Genomic DNA, 14,543 nt, shown 5'->3' with positions numbered 1-14,543 from the left:
TCGACAGTGAGTCACTAAGGTTTTTGGATGGTGGAGCGAAGTGGTTTAGGGAGATTAAACTGGCTAAATAGCATGTGATGAGTCAGTGGGGAGAGAGGGGAGTGGTGAGGATGCCAGTCAGACAAAGCCATGGATGATGCAAGAAGCAGCACAGCTCTAACACGGAGACGTGATGACAGGGGTGGAAAGGATGTACCTAAGAGATGCCACGGAGGGGAGCTCATAACACATGAAACACAGGAGCAGGTGACCTGTGCTCAAATGTCACCTTCTCCTTAAGGGCCTTTTTAAATTTTCTATTTAAAAATGAAATTGGAGCCCCGATACCATTAGACACGCTCGTCTACATATTTATGGCAGTTTACCATTGTCTTCCATTAAAATGTAAGTTCTAGCAGGAACCACTGGTTCACTGCTGAGTTCCCTAGTATCAAGAGTAATGCCAGCACAGAGTAGATTCTGGATAAATATTTATAAAATAACATGAATAAATGAGTGAGTAGAGTGAGTGAGTGAATGAGTGAATGAGGAAGCACGGTTGTCCTTCCAGGAGGTGTTGGACGAGGTGTTCCCCTCCCCTCGTGGAGAATGGCCCCACTTATCATGTGCCTCTTCTTGCCACAGGTCCCCCCCTTGCAGGAGCACAAACAATGAGTAAGAATACTGAACAGCGGCCCCAACCAGGTATCTGTCCATGATGTGTGAACCCTCCTTCGCTTCTTACATGGCCATTGGCTCCACGTGGTCCGCTGAGGAGGATTTAGACAACATACTGCATTTGTCCTCACTTTTCTCTTTCATAGTATCCTATATTTGACACTGTAATAGATCTATGCGTTGGTACCTGGAATCACGTAGAGTCTTGTGAAATAGCAGAGGTGAAAGGAACGTACAGATTAAAATGCCTCATGTTGTAAAATAAAGAAACTGAGGCCCCAAGAAGTGAAGCGATTTTCGAACAGCCACATGGCTGGTTCCTGGGAGAACTAGAGCTATAAGCCCAGATTCCCAAGTTGCTCCACCAAACGTTCCCTGTGATGGATCTACTTAGCAATTAAGGCAGAGGAACTGTTAAAACCATGGAATTGCAGACTTCTAGTATGGGAAGGGAACTTAGAGTCATCTAGGTCTACAGCATCTTCCCGTAACATCTCAGATTTATTATTCCCTCACCCCACTATAGCAACAGGGGGTTCACGACCTGACTAGGCTCAATTCCACCATTTGAGCCAAAGGCCCCGTCCCTATATCTTCCATTCAAGCTTCCCAGTTTTCCGTCTGGAGAGGTCTTTCCCTCATTCTCTGTGAAGGTCCTTCATGTATCTGAAGACAGCTGTTGTGCCTCTTCCAAGCCCAGCTCGGTCTTCTCTATGGGACATAGCTGAGAGTGAGCTCCAAACAAGCCCCTGCTTTGGGATGGACAGATGCTGTTTTCCATCTCTACTGAAGATAAGCAATAGGTCGACCTACATTTCCTCAGGAAGACTGGGAACTTGCTAACTGAAACACAAGTCAGACGGAGAGAACTTGACACAGAGCATTTAAAGAAACCCCCAACAGCAACGAAATTAGACATTACTTGCCCAAAATATTTTAGTCGTCCTACCGTGTGGATAAAAAGGGGTAGACTTAAGAGGCCTTAAGGACTCTTCAAATTAATTTGTGGTTGTAAGCAAAACCCCCAAAATCATGTTAATTTTTTTAAAATTACAATTATGAAAATTGTAAAACTGTATCAAACATAGGACAGCATGGCCAAGTTGCAACCCAGCTCTCTGCTGTGATTTCTTCACCTGAAAAAGAGAAGACAAACTTCACATAAGCCAATATTGCAAAGATTTCTGTTATGGCTAAATAATCGCATAAGGTTTAAGTAAACTGAGATATTAAGAGTGATCATTTTATAGCTAAAATACAAATTCTGATTGGTGTTGACATTTCCAAACTTAAAATCATAGAAGGTTATCTTAGAAAGGAACTGGGGAATCCAGGAACCCAGCCCATCATTTTGCAGATGAGAAAACTCATACCCAGAGATTGTCCAAAGAGATATTTAGTTTATACCTTAGCTGGGCTGGAACCCAGGCTGCTTGACATGTATTTACGCTTATCAGAAAAAGAGACGTGAAAAGTTGTAATAGGTAGTGCTGTTAGAGTCCAGTCATCCTTAGACCTTCTTTAAGTGCTTTTAATAAGCCATACTTCACCTATTCATGATGGTTGAATATTAGCTAGCTCCTTTCCAAATGGTTTTACTGTTCTGCTTTAGGTAATGACAGCATTATCTACAAATGTTAGATACCAAATATGGAAAAATTATACTACTTTATGTTATTTCTGTAATTACAGGGATAAAAACTATAACTCTGATCACGATCTTTGAAATAAAAGCAGTGCAGTTTTCTGAAATCAGGCTTTCCTATGATATTGAAATAAAAGTATAAACGCTTGGGGTATTCTTATTGTTAATGCTGCTGTTTTTATATTTTTAATAACAGTGAAGCGAATGTCCTTTCTTGTTTCCTTAGATCCCTATCAGATCCTGGGCCCAACCAGCAGTCGCCTAGCCAATCCCGGTGAGTTTACTTTGGCCTGAGAGGTTGTCTTCCAGAATGTTCCTTAGCTTTGTGAGGTCACAGGGACCTCCTAGGTGTCCTCAGTCCAGACACCTGACCTGGGAGTAGCATGTACTTCTTTCCTTGAAATGTTAGACCCCTGTTTGTCTAGTGCACACAGGAGAGGACAGGGCTTGTCATGGTGACAATGCCCGTTAGCTAAAGATGCTTCTAGACAATAGAATAGCCCTGTGTGTCTGCAATGAGGTTGAGATAAGTTTCAGTAGGGAAAGATGGGGGGTGGAGAGGACAAGGAAACAGTTCCAGCCTGCTCGCAGTGATCTTCCTCACGCAAGTGAATACGTATTCCGAAGGCGCCTCAGTCTTGACTTTAGAAAAGTATTGCGTTGTTATCTGGCTTCATGAAAGAGGATGCAGATAAACTTGACAATGTATTTAAAGGGTTTGTACTTAAAATAATTCTCAAGTGAGTTCTAAATCAAGTGCACCTCCCGTGTGAGCCAGTAGGCCCTTTGCAATAGCAAGGCTGGCGCCGTCCACACGCCCCCCCAACCCCACCCAGGGAACTCCCGCTGCCCCGGTCTCCAGGCCGTCCCTGCTCAGAGGACAGAGAAGCCACCAGCTCCCTCTCCTCCTTTTTTGTCTCTGCTCAAGGTCTTCTCTGTAGAACTTAGAGCCGAGAGCCAAGCACAAGGGCTAAGGAGCAGTCCAGGTCCCATCAGCCTAAAGCGTTATCACACCTTCCCCCTGGGACTCTGGGGGACTTCAGCACTGAGTAAAGAGTAGACAGTCACTCAGGCCTTTATAGAAGAAGAGAGTCAAGCATCTTGCCCAGAAGGGTGGGGAGTGGCTTGCCCAAATCCACACCGCTGGTTCTGGGTGAATGTTGCCCAGCCGGGGCAGGTTATCTCATGATCTAACCTTGCTAATTACGGCAGTCTCAGTGGCAAGTGGATTGTGAGTGTAAAAGGAAACCGGGGGCTTCTTATCCAGGGCGAGAAGACCCTTGCACTTGGGAAACTGGGTTCTGACTTCCCAGGCTGAGCCTCTGTTTTCTCCTGTCCGCCTCGCTGCCTGCAGGGAGTGGGCAGATCCAGCTGTGGCAGTTCCTGCTGGAGCTACTCTCGGACAGTGCCAATGCCAGCTGCATCACCTGGGAGGGGACCAACGGGGAGTTCAAAATGACGGACCCCGACGAGGTGGCTAGGCGCTGGGGGGAGCGGAAGAGCAAACCCAACATGAATTACGACAAGCTGAGCCGCGCCCTCCGATACTACTATGATAAAAACATTATGACCAAAGTACATGGCAAGAGGTATGCCTACAAATTTGACTTCCACGGCATCGCCCAGGCTCTGCAGCCACACCCCACCGAGTCGTCCATGTACAAGTACCCCTCCGATATCTCCTACATGCCTTCCTACCACGCCCACCAGCAGAAGGTGAACTTTGTCCCGCCCCACCCATCGTCCATGCCAGTCACGTCCTCCAGCTTCTTTGGAGCAGCGTCACAATACTGGACCTCCCCCACGGGTGGCATCTACCCCAACCCCAACGTCCCCCGCCATCCCAACACCCACGTGCCCTCACACTTAGGCAGCTACTACTAGACGCTTCACCACCAGTGGCCTTCTCGCTGAAGTCCCCTCCCTCACACTTTGTTGGACATACCTGGCCTTGAAGAGAAAACAAAACTGGATGCTCTTTCTTGTTGGATAGAACCTTTGTACCTGTTCTTTAAAAACAATTCCTCTTTTTTTTCTTTTTTTTTTTTTTTTTAACGTTGGTAACTCCTGCTTCCTCTACTTTGAACAAAGAGATGGATAATTCCGTGGGCCAGTAAGCAGCTTTGGAGTCTCAATCTCCTGTCAGCCTACAAGTTGAATATCTAGATTACTGGAATGGTTGTGCCATGGTTCTGGGAAAGAAGCTGTAGATTTCTATTTTTAGGACCAGAGCAGTTACGTATCAACACACGGGTCTCCTCTTGGACCTTGAAGGGTTCAGTATGAGAAAGAATCATGGACTTAACCAGTTATGCTCTGGTTTGAGACTTAGTGAAAAGAGAGGCAGGAAGCTTATCATCTTAACTTAGGAAGAACTAACTCAGTGGATGGCAACTGGAACATTGGTTGTAAGGCCAGTGAAGTTTTCACCCAACTGGAATTTAAGAGAAAGAACAAGTGTGTATTTAAGAAGCCACGGGCATTGCAGAATCCCTCTCAGTGGGCAGTAAATAAGCTCTAGGCTGACCATGCTCTCTAGAAAGAGTCAAGATATGAACTAAGAAATGTTCATGCACACGCAGACATTCCTGAAAGCCAGAGAATTTTAAATAACTTTTTTTTTTTAAATGATGACAGTGGGTCCCAGAACTTTGAAGAGTCCTAGGGATTTCTAGACACAAGCAGATTCGCAAGCGCTGTGCGCTTGTCAGAAAATCAATCCAGGGTCCACCAACCAGAAGGCAATTTACTGTATAAATTATGCAGAGTTATTTTCCTATATAGCTCAGTATTAAAAATAAATAATTAAAAAGTGAAAAAGAGTAAAGAAACGAGTTGACCTCGGTCACAAATACAATGTTACTATCAAATCAGTCGTTATTTTTTTTTTTTAAGTGTAATTTGTACATCTTTTGTCAATCTGTACATTTGGGCTGTTTGTACGTTTTTATAGCTGGTTTTTAAGAAGCATAATGTGACTTACTGTGGAAAAAAGAACAGGACGTTGAAGTCACTGACTTACTGGGAAGAGAATCACTGGTGTAGTTATTTAACAAGTGAGCACAAGGAAGTCAAGGAAACCCCTGTAAACCGTCCCTGCCTTGGAGGTATTTGTAAATAACTGAACTGCAACAATCACAACTTCAGAAAGAACAACCCAACTTTCCCTTGTGAATATGAGGCATCTTCCGCCCCAATATATGCAATATATTTTTTAGATATTAAAATATATATAATTTTGCAGGTAATCATTGACTTTTTTAAACTATATTGTTAAGCTGACAGCTGTCGACGGAGACTATGTTGTAAAATAATTTGACTAAATAAATTGTGCCTTCTTCTCTCAGAACTGAGGACGCTGTTTTCTTATTTACAACCAACATTCTCTCCCTGGTCCCCCTCAGGTCCAGTGGTTTTCCCACAGGGAGTTTCCTATTGACCTCTTCTGGCACCATGAAAACTTTTTCACATGTATATGCAGCAGAAAGTGTAGCATCAATGTGGTTTTTATTGTTGTCTGCGTTAGTCAGGGTTCTCCAGAGAAACAGAACCAATGGGATATACACGGAGATTTATTATGAGGACTTGACTCATGTGATTATAGAGGCTGAGAAGTCCCCCGGTCTGCAAGCTGGACATCTAGGAAAGCCAGTGGTGTGTGTTTCCAGGGAACTAGGGAAGCCAGCTGATGGTGTAAATCCCAGTTCAAGGGCAGGAGAAAAGTCCTACCTCAAGCAGGCAGGCAGGGAGCTAAGGGGTGAATTCCTCCTTCCTCTGCTTTTTGCTTTATTTCAGACCCTCCGTGATTGGAGGAGACACTCTGCCTGGTGTTGGGGAGGGGAATCCACTTCACTGAGTCCACACATTCAATGCTAATCTCATTCAGAAACACCCACACTTACATACCCAGAAATCTGGGCAACAGTCAAATTGATACTTAAAATTAACCTTTATGTTGTAGATATTTGCAGAGATTTTTTTAAATCTTATTTAAATCTTCCTCCAGCCTAAAAGGGTTTTATAGGATGGCAGCCAAGGCCATGGATAGTCTGTGTCCAAGAACCGAAACAAAGCAATCATGTCCATCTGGGATAGACCTCATCCATTAGACTTCACTCTTGCATCCACTGAGCACCTCCAGCCCAACTGGCCATCCCCCTGTTACTCCAGCAGAGAATAAGATGGTCCAGCTTCCTCTGGTCCTGTGCCAGGAGCTTATGGCCCATGCAGATTTTTAAGGTCTTTTTTCTTCCCAAGGATGAAACTCTCCTCAAATCGTTTCACTGTTAGTTAGCCCATTTTCATTTCCTCTATTTTATAATGAAAATGATTGAGACCGGGAAAGTCCTTGATGTTGTGAGAAATTAGACTCACAACATTGGTCACCCTGTAATCTTCCCTGGGTGACACTGAGTACCTTCTAGACAATTTGCTTACCTAAACGAACGGAGACATGTTCTACAACCTTGGTCTCTACATTTTTTAACTGGCACCCTACCATTAAAAAATGTAAGTAAATATTCTCAATAGATGCACATTAATTTATAAAGCATATTTAAAACTGTTACACTATTATTATTGTTTATCTTATAAAACAAACACAAAATAGAAAATTTTTAAAGTGATATGAAAATAAATTGCAACTGAAATTCTAATGGTTTCTTTCTGTTTTCTTTGTATTGTGTATCTCCCACTGTCAACACTCAACAAGAATGTTAGTCTTTAGAGGAATAAGTATGTATGTATACATTTGTATGGGTTTTCTACTGGACTTCTAAGAAAGCAGAAAATAAAAATTTGGTGTAAGTGACCTAAGCACAGAAAGAGAAAGGACAAAGGCCAGGGATGTTTAAGAATAGCTGGATTCTTTTGCTGATCTCTATCTCAGCCAAGCAATTTGCCCATCAACTTTGAAATCTGCTAACTATTCATTAGGGGAAATAGAGGCACATACTTTTGACTGCTGTGAGAAGGATGGGATGCTGAGACCACGGGGACATCACCCTTTTAAGAGGTTTTCTTACTATGCCTTATTCAAGCACTGGCTAAGGAACACCACCTTTACAAAGTCTTAGAACTTTGACCAAATATTGCACGTAGAATTCATTCCCCAATGATTTATTCCACATTTAGGAAGCTGGTCCACTCATAACAGGACCAGAACACCATTTCCTCCTTAGAAACATTTGTATGGAGTGAGGGCTGGAAGTTAGTCCCTGTAATGCTCAGATTTAGGGTTTACTGACTTACTCCAAGGCAGCCAGCTGACTCGTCACAGAGGACAAACAGGGGTCTCCGCCATCCTGGCTGCTAGTCCAATCCTTCCCCCACTCAGCCATTCGGTACCGATGCCATGATGTGTCTCCAGTCTAACAGACAGTGCACTCCAACCAGAGAGGAGCATGGCAAGCCTGTGAGCAGTGCTAATGGAAGTCATCTTCCCCACAGTTTAAGATGCTACATAACAGCCCCTTTGAGCAGGGAGTCATTTTTTGTGTGCATGCCAAAATATATTCGTTGACTCCCACACAAGGGAAGCTGTATTTTCTTTTTTTTTTTTTAAACCACTGACAACTTTTATTTATTTTATTTTTTTTAATTTATTTATTTATGTATTTATTATTTTATTGTCTGTGTTGGGTCTTTTTTTGCTGCACGCGGGCTTTCTTTTTAGTTGTGGTGAGTGGGGGCTACTCTTCCTTGAGGTGTGCGGGCTCCTCATTGCTGTGGCTTCTCTTCTTGTGGAGCTCAGGCTCTAGGCACGTGGGCTTCAGTAGTTGCAGCACATGGGCTCAATAGTTGTGGCTCACGGGCTCTAAAGCACAGGCTCAATAGTTGTGGCGCACGGGCTTAGTTGCTCCGCGGCATGTGGGATCTTCCTGCAGCAGGGATTGAACCCATGTCCCCTGCATTGGCAGGCGGATTCTCAACCACTGCGCCACCTAGGAAGCCCGAAGCTGTATTTTCAATATTTGTTGTTTTGCAACATTTTTAATGGTCAGTGACCACTAGAAATTTAATAACACTTAAAATGATCATTATTTTATGAAACCAATGACATCTACATGCAACGGAACCACCTATATACACAATGTTTATTTAGTCCTTGAGTGATGCATAAAGTGTGGGCCCTCACACGGGTTATCACTAGTTTAGACCAAATGAGAACATGACGTTCCAGGACGCTCGGGCGGAGGAGACCATCTAACCACTCTAGGCCAAGGAGCTGCCAGGACAAGGCAATGGTTGGTAAGGAAATTAGAAAAAAGCAAAACAAAACAGCATGCAGTGCTTTCTGTAAGTGGTCTGCGGGCTTGGTTTCACACTCTACTTCCTCTAAAATCTATTCTTAACAGCCATCATGTAAACATGCTACCTTAGAAACTATTGAAAAGGTACCACTTTGGGAAGCCACCGTTGGGCAAGGCTCCTCGGCTGCTGAGCCCTGCTCCACAGCTAGTGGGGCATCTGTCCCCTCCCCTAGGTGCCTCCAACTATCAACAGCAGTGACAAGGCAGTAAATGGTGCTTAGTCTCTTTGAAAGGAGAGGGGAGATAACAAAAAACTGGAATCGGGGACAGGACACGGGGTTCTGGTGCAGAAACAGAGGCTTCAACTCTTCTTATCCAGGAAGGACTTTGAGTTTTGCAAAAAGCACACCATACAGAAAAGCTACTGAAATCGACACTGCACTCCTTCACCCAGGGAGTCTGAAGGATTCCGAAAGGTCAGCTGATGTCAAGACTACAAATCCCAGGGTCCCTTGAGGGATGGACACTTCTGAGAGGAAGTGATTTAGCCAGTCAAACCTCTAGGGTTTCCAGCCAATTGAGAAAGGGGATGGAGGGAAGCTTTTAAAAGGAATGTCGGCTCAGCTCACAGGCCTGGGGTCTGTCTCACTCTCTCACTCTTACTTGGCCTCCTGTCTAATTGTTTCATTCTGTCTGAGCTGGTAAATTCCTAAGCACATAGTCAATTTACACTTAGCTTAAAAGCTCTAGGGGGAAACAGAAAAAGTTTCCAAGGAGACCACTCACCTACCATTGCTTAACTAACCCCCTGGATTTTAACTGTTACCTCATGTGTTTTCTTAGTGGGAGGAGAGAGGCAATTTAGGCAGATAAATGAGCAGGCATGTAACTCCAGAGGCCCTGGGTTCAAATTCTGGCCCTTCCACCTACTGGGCAACTTATATGCACCTATGAACTGGGGAGCTGAGTAATACCACCTGCAAGAGTTGCTGTGAGATATTAGATGACACACGTGGAAAACCCTTTACAAAATACTGTACAGGAAATGTGTGTGTGTGTGTGTAAAAAATGTATAAAATATATATAATATAAAATGTTACATATATATATAAAATCACTGTTATCTGTTAGTATTTGCTAGGTTTTTTCCAAGAACTTTTATTAAGTCCTTGGTAACCAGTGAGCACTCTGTTTAGGGGAGTTCAATACGGTGTAGATTTTGTTTTACAGTTAGAAAGGCATTTTCCCACGAGTGAAATGTGGGAGTAAATTCGGTTTCTCCATCCCCTGCCCTCGCTGCCCCGTACTTGGGCTCCTGCCTTTCACTGGCTCTGTGCACACCGAAAGTCAGCAGACCAGACTTCTGAGCTGCCGGACGCTGCAAATAAAATGAGATTTTTGTGAAGGAATGCTAAAAATGCACTTTGTCAGAAATGCTGGGTTGGGTTTTCAAATCAGCTAAGAAATAGAGGCTGGGAGCTGGGATTTTATGCCTAGTAAGCTTGGATCCAGATTTTTTTGCAGACCCGAAGATCCTGTAAGCTGCAGGAGAGTAGAGACTCTGTTTTGTTTGCTGCCTTCCCGGCCACACGGCAGTTTGTAACTATATGCTGAATGAATACGTAAAGAACAGGGATGGAGTCAGTGAGATCTGGGCATGAGCCCAGCATTTCCACCACGCTGATTATAACCACTGTCTCTGAGCTTGACTCCCATCTGGAAAATAAGGATTATAGCCACAACCACACAAGGTTATGGCAGGAGTTAAGTATGAGACTGTAAGTTAAAATGCTCTGTATGTTGAAAAGAACTACAGAATGCCAAGTACTGGCCAGACTGATGAGCAGTCCCTCTTCATCACTCAAAACTCTGTCCTGGTCTCCTCTCTGTCATCCTAAGACAGGACAGTAAATCATACTCCTCTATTCATTCATCTATTACAAATATACCTGTTTTAACTTAAAAAGTTGCAAAAGCTTGAGAGAATCACAAACTTATAGAAAAGTTGGAGCTGCACAAAGGAACTGCATATTTTCAGGGAACCATTTGAGAGTGAGTTTTTGCCAACCTGATACTCCATCACAACCAAACACTGGAGTGTACATTTCCTACAAACAACAACATTCTCCCACATAATCCACGATAATCGTGACAATCAGAAAATGAACGCGGACAAACGACCACATAATTCTCAGGCACCATTCACGCCTCACTAGTTGCCCTGCTATATCTTGTCTTTTGCAAAAGGATCTCATCCAGAATCACTACATTGCATTTAGTTATCATGTACCTTTAGTCTGGGACACTCCCAACTTTCCTTAACTTCCAGGACTCTGACAACTTTGAATATTATAAACCAGTTATTTTGCAGAACGGCCCTCAATCTGGGGCTGTCTGGTGTTTCTTCATGATTAGAGGTAGTCTAGGCATCTCTGACATCACAGAGGTGACAACGCTACTGCCTCCTCCTTGCCTCCGACAATTTCAGTCTACCCGAGGGTTGATGATGTTCATTTTGACAATGTGATTAGGGTATGGTGTCTGCCAGGCTTCTTCACTGTAAAGTTATTCTTTTCCCCTTTGTAATTAATAAGTATTTTGTGGGGAGGTACTTTGCAACTAAGTACATATCCCATTCATCATCAGATTTCAGAAATTCATTCACTTATTTATATCTCTAAAGACTGGTGTTTTCCTATTTTATTCAGTGGCTATGACAGTTCTTACAATTATTTATTTTGATGATTATGTTGTCCCCATGGGAGGTCATTCAAGCTTGCCTCTGTGTCCCTTGGCATGTTCCCCTTAATCTTTGAGCACTGCCTTGCTTTCTCCCCCAGTTACATTTTCGGGGCAAGCTCTGGAGTCATTCATTTCTCCAAGGATCTCTGGTTCTTTTTAGTGGAAAATGATATGTAGAAGCCAATCTCTGGGTGCTGGATGTGCTCATTGCTACTGCAAAGTTGTTGCTCCCAAGACCTCTCAAGTTGACAAAGCTAGGAAGCCTATGTGTATATATGCATATACATCATGTATACATATATAGACTTTTATATGCATACATGTGTTGTGTGAGTCAGGGTTCTCGAGAGAAACAGAACCAAGAAAGTTGATATAGATAGATAGATGATAGATGATAGATAGATTGATAGATAGATGATAGAGAGATAGAGAGAGAGAGAGATAGACACATGGATAGACATAAGAAGAGATTAATTATAGGAACTGGCTCACACAATTATGGAGGCCAAGAAGACCCACAGTCTGCTGTCTACAGGCTCAAGAACCCATGCTGTAATTCAGTCCAAGTGAGTCTACAGGCTTGAGAATGAGGAGGTGGGCAAGGCCAATGGTATAAGCCTCAGCCTGACTCTGGAAACTCAAGAAACAGGAGCACCAACATCTGAAGGCAGAAGAAGGTGGACATCTCAGCTCAAGGAGGGAAAGAATTCAACCTTCCTCCTCCTTTGGGTTCCATTCAGTCCCTCTCTGGATTGGATGATGCCCATCCACCTTGGAACAGGGGAATCTTCTTTACGAAGTTTACTGTTTCAAGTGCAAACCTCTCCCAGCAACACCCTCACAGACACACCTGGAAATAATGTTTGACCAGCTATCTGGCCATTTCTTAACCCAATCAAGTTGACACATGAAATTAACCATCTCATATGCATAGACATTTATATCTATAGTTATTTCTATATCTGTGTACATATCTCAAAAGCCTGGAGTTGACTCATTTTCAATCTAACACCACAAGATCCACCCCAGGTTTTTCCCTTCCCACATTTGTAATTCTCTTGTTTGACAATGAGAAACATGGTTTCCATTAAGCATAATATATACACTTACTCATCAGTCTTTCTGCATGTAAGCAGTCTCCTATCTCTGCTGCACCTCCATCACCACGTGAAGTGTTACCTGTTCCTTTCCCTGCTTTGGCTCTCAGTTCCCAGCCTGGCCACCTCACTGCATTGGCACCCTCCTTACCCTATACCAGGCCATGCCTCCATATGGATGCCCTTCTCACCTCCTCACCCTGTTCAAGCTCTGACATCCCAGGACAGACCTGGGACTGTCTGGTTGGGACACCCTCCTGGCTGGGACTCACCCTCAACCAGCTCAAGCCTGACTGCCACGACAGCTCCACCCCGTCCCCCTGTGAGTGCCCTCTCTACTCCACTTGGGCGCAGACACCACACTCCAGGACACTCCACGTGGTGCCCTGTTTAGGCTCTGACGCAACTGCACTCTGATACTTACCTTCCTTTGCTCCACTTATGGCCTCAGGAATAAATACTTTAGGATGGGAAGGAAAGGGGAAGAAAGGAAAAGGAAAGAGGGAAAGGAAGGAAAGCAGAAAAGGGGAAGATCCATGAACACACATTAAAGACTGCTTGTATCTCATTGATGTGTGTATGTGGTAGATGTGGGTGGGGACAAGGGATTACAAGATTCATTAGCGTGTGGCTTTTGCCTGTGTCTGCATTCCCCCATCCAAATGTGTGTGTGTGTGTGTGTGTGTGTGTGTGTGTTTGTGTGTGTGCACAAAAGGGCATGCATGTATGTGTATACACACACACACACACATATACCCCTGCACTTTTCAAGGTGCAGAGTTGGAGAACAGTTAGAGGAAAGAAAGGGATGGAAGTTAGCTAAAGAGACTACAAGTTAGGAGCTAGTTGGGAATGGGGGATAGATGGAGAAAATGACATTTTAAAATCTTGTGCTAGCTATTTATACTAGCCAAGATATGGTAACAACCTAAATGTCCATCCACAGATAAATGGATGAAGAAGATGTGGTATATACAATGGAATATTACTCAGCCATCAAAAAGAATGAAATAATGCCATTTGCAACAACATGCAAGGACCTAGAGAATATCATTTTAAGTGAAGTAAGCCAGACAGAGAACGACAAATATCATATGATATCGCTTTTATGTGGCAACTACAATACAGCACAACATATCTATGAAACAGAAACAGAGTCACAGTCATAGAGAACAGACTTGTGGTTGCCAGGAGAGGGGGGTGGGGGAGGGAAGGATTAGGAGTTTGGGATTAACAGATGCAAATAGTATATATAGGATGGATTACAACAAGGTACTACTGTACAGCTCAGGGAACTATATTCAATAGCCTGTGATAAGCCAAAATGGAAAAGAATATGAAAAAGAATATATATATATATATGTATATGTATAACGGAGTCATTTTTCTATATAGCAGAAATTAACACATTGTAAATCAACTATACTTCAATAAGTTTTTTTAAAATCTTGTGCTAGGTATCCAGCTGAACCATTGGAAATGGGAGGAGAGACAGGATATGGCTGGTGAAAAGCAGTGCTCTGGGATATGTCATTAATGTTTTCTGATAGAAACTGGGGCAAAAATGGCATGACTTTATTAATTTTGGCTTTGCAACAGTGCTAAGACAGAGCAATTTGAGACCCCAGAATTATTTGTGTTTGAAGATCTGTGTCCTTCATCAGCCTATAAAGACATGAAGGGCAGGAACTGTGTCTGATTTTTCTTTTTATTTCTAGCACCTAGCAAGTGCCTGGCATTATAGAAGCATCCCATACATGTCTATTGTTTGTCAAACTGCACCTGCTGGACAGAAATTGTCCACACTCAGCTGCCCAGCAATTCTGAGAGGCAGGGTGGGGTGTCTGCTCTGCTCCATTACAATTAACCCTAGAGATACATCGAGAAAAGGAAAAACATGGAAGACAGTTAAAGTGTAAGACCAGAGCACAGTTATAATTTGCTGGCAATTTCCAAAAGTCAGTGTTTGGTGCTAATTGGTTTCCCCGAGAAGATGCAGTATTTCTTTCTCCACTGATTATTGCGTTGCCCAGAGGCCCTGGTTTTCAGAAATGTTTAATCAAGCATCACATATATTCTAAGAATACTTTCCAGACACCCAAGCTTTTCCTGAAAACTTCCTTTCTTTTGCTCTTTCTCTGTCTTTTTAGG

General features: G+C 43.3%; 1 protein-coding gene across 3 annotated transcripts in view; it reads left to right on the top strand.

Annotated features, from left to right (window-relative positions):
- Nucleotides 1-5,651, top strand: part of FLI1 (Fli-1 proto-oncogene, ETS transcription factor) — a 119,223-nt gene extending 113,572 nt beyond the window's left edge. For all 3 annotated transcript variants that reach the window (XM_057750263.1, XM_057750262.1, XM_057750261.1), the window contains exons 7-9: nt 625-684; nt 2,529-2,576; nt 3,657-5,651. In XM_057750263.1, the coding sequence (XP_057606246.1) occupies nt 625-684; nt 2,529-2,576; nt 3,657-4,186 (638 nt within the window). In that variant the 3' untranslated portion in view covers nt 4,187-5,651. The remainder of the gene's footprint in view (nt 1-624; nt 685-2,528; nt 2,577-3,656) is intronic.
- Nucleotides 5,652-14,543: the final 8,892 nt, after the last annotated feature.

The sequence above is a fragment of the Hippopotamus amphibius genome, chromosome 9 (assembly GCF_030028045.1).
Source record: "Hippopotamus amphibius kiboko isolate mHipAmp2 chromosome 9, mHipAmp2.hap2, whole genome shotgun sequence".
In the NCBI taxonomy this organism is placed as follows: domain Eukaryota; kingdom Metazoa; phylum Chordata; class Mammalia; order Artiodactyla; family Hippopotamidae; genus Hippopotamus; species Hippopotamus amphibius.
This window is presented reverse-complemented; position numbering and strand designations above follow the sequence as displayed.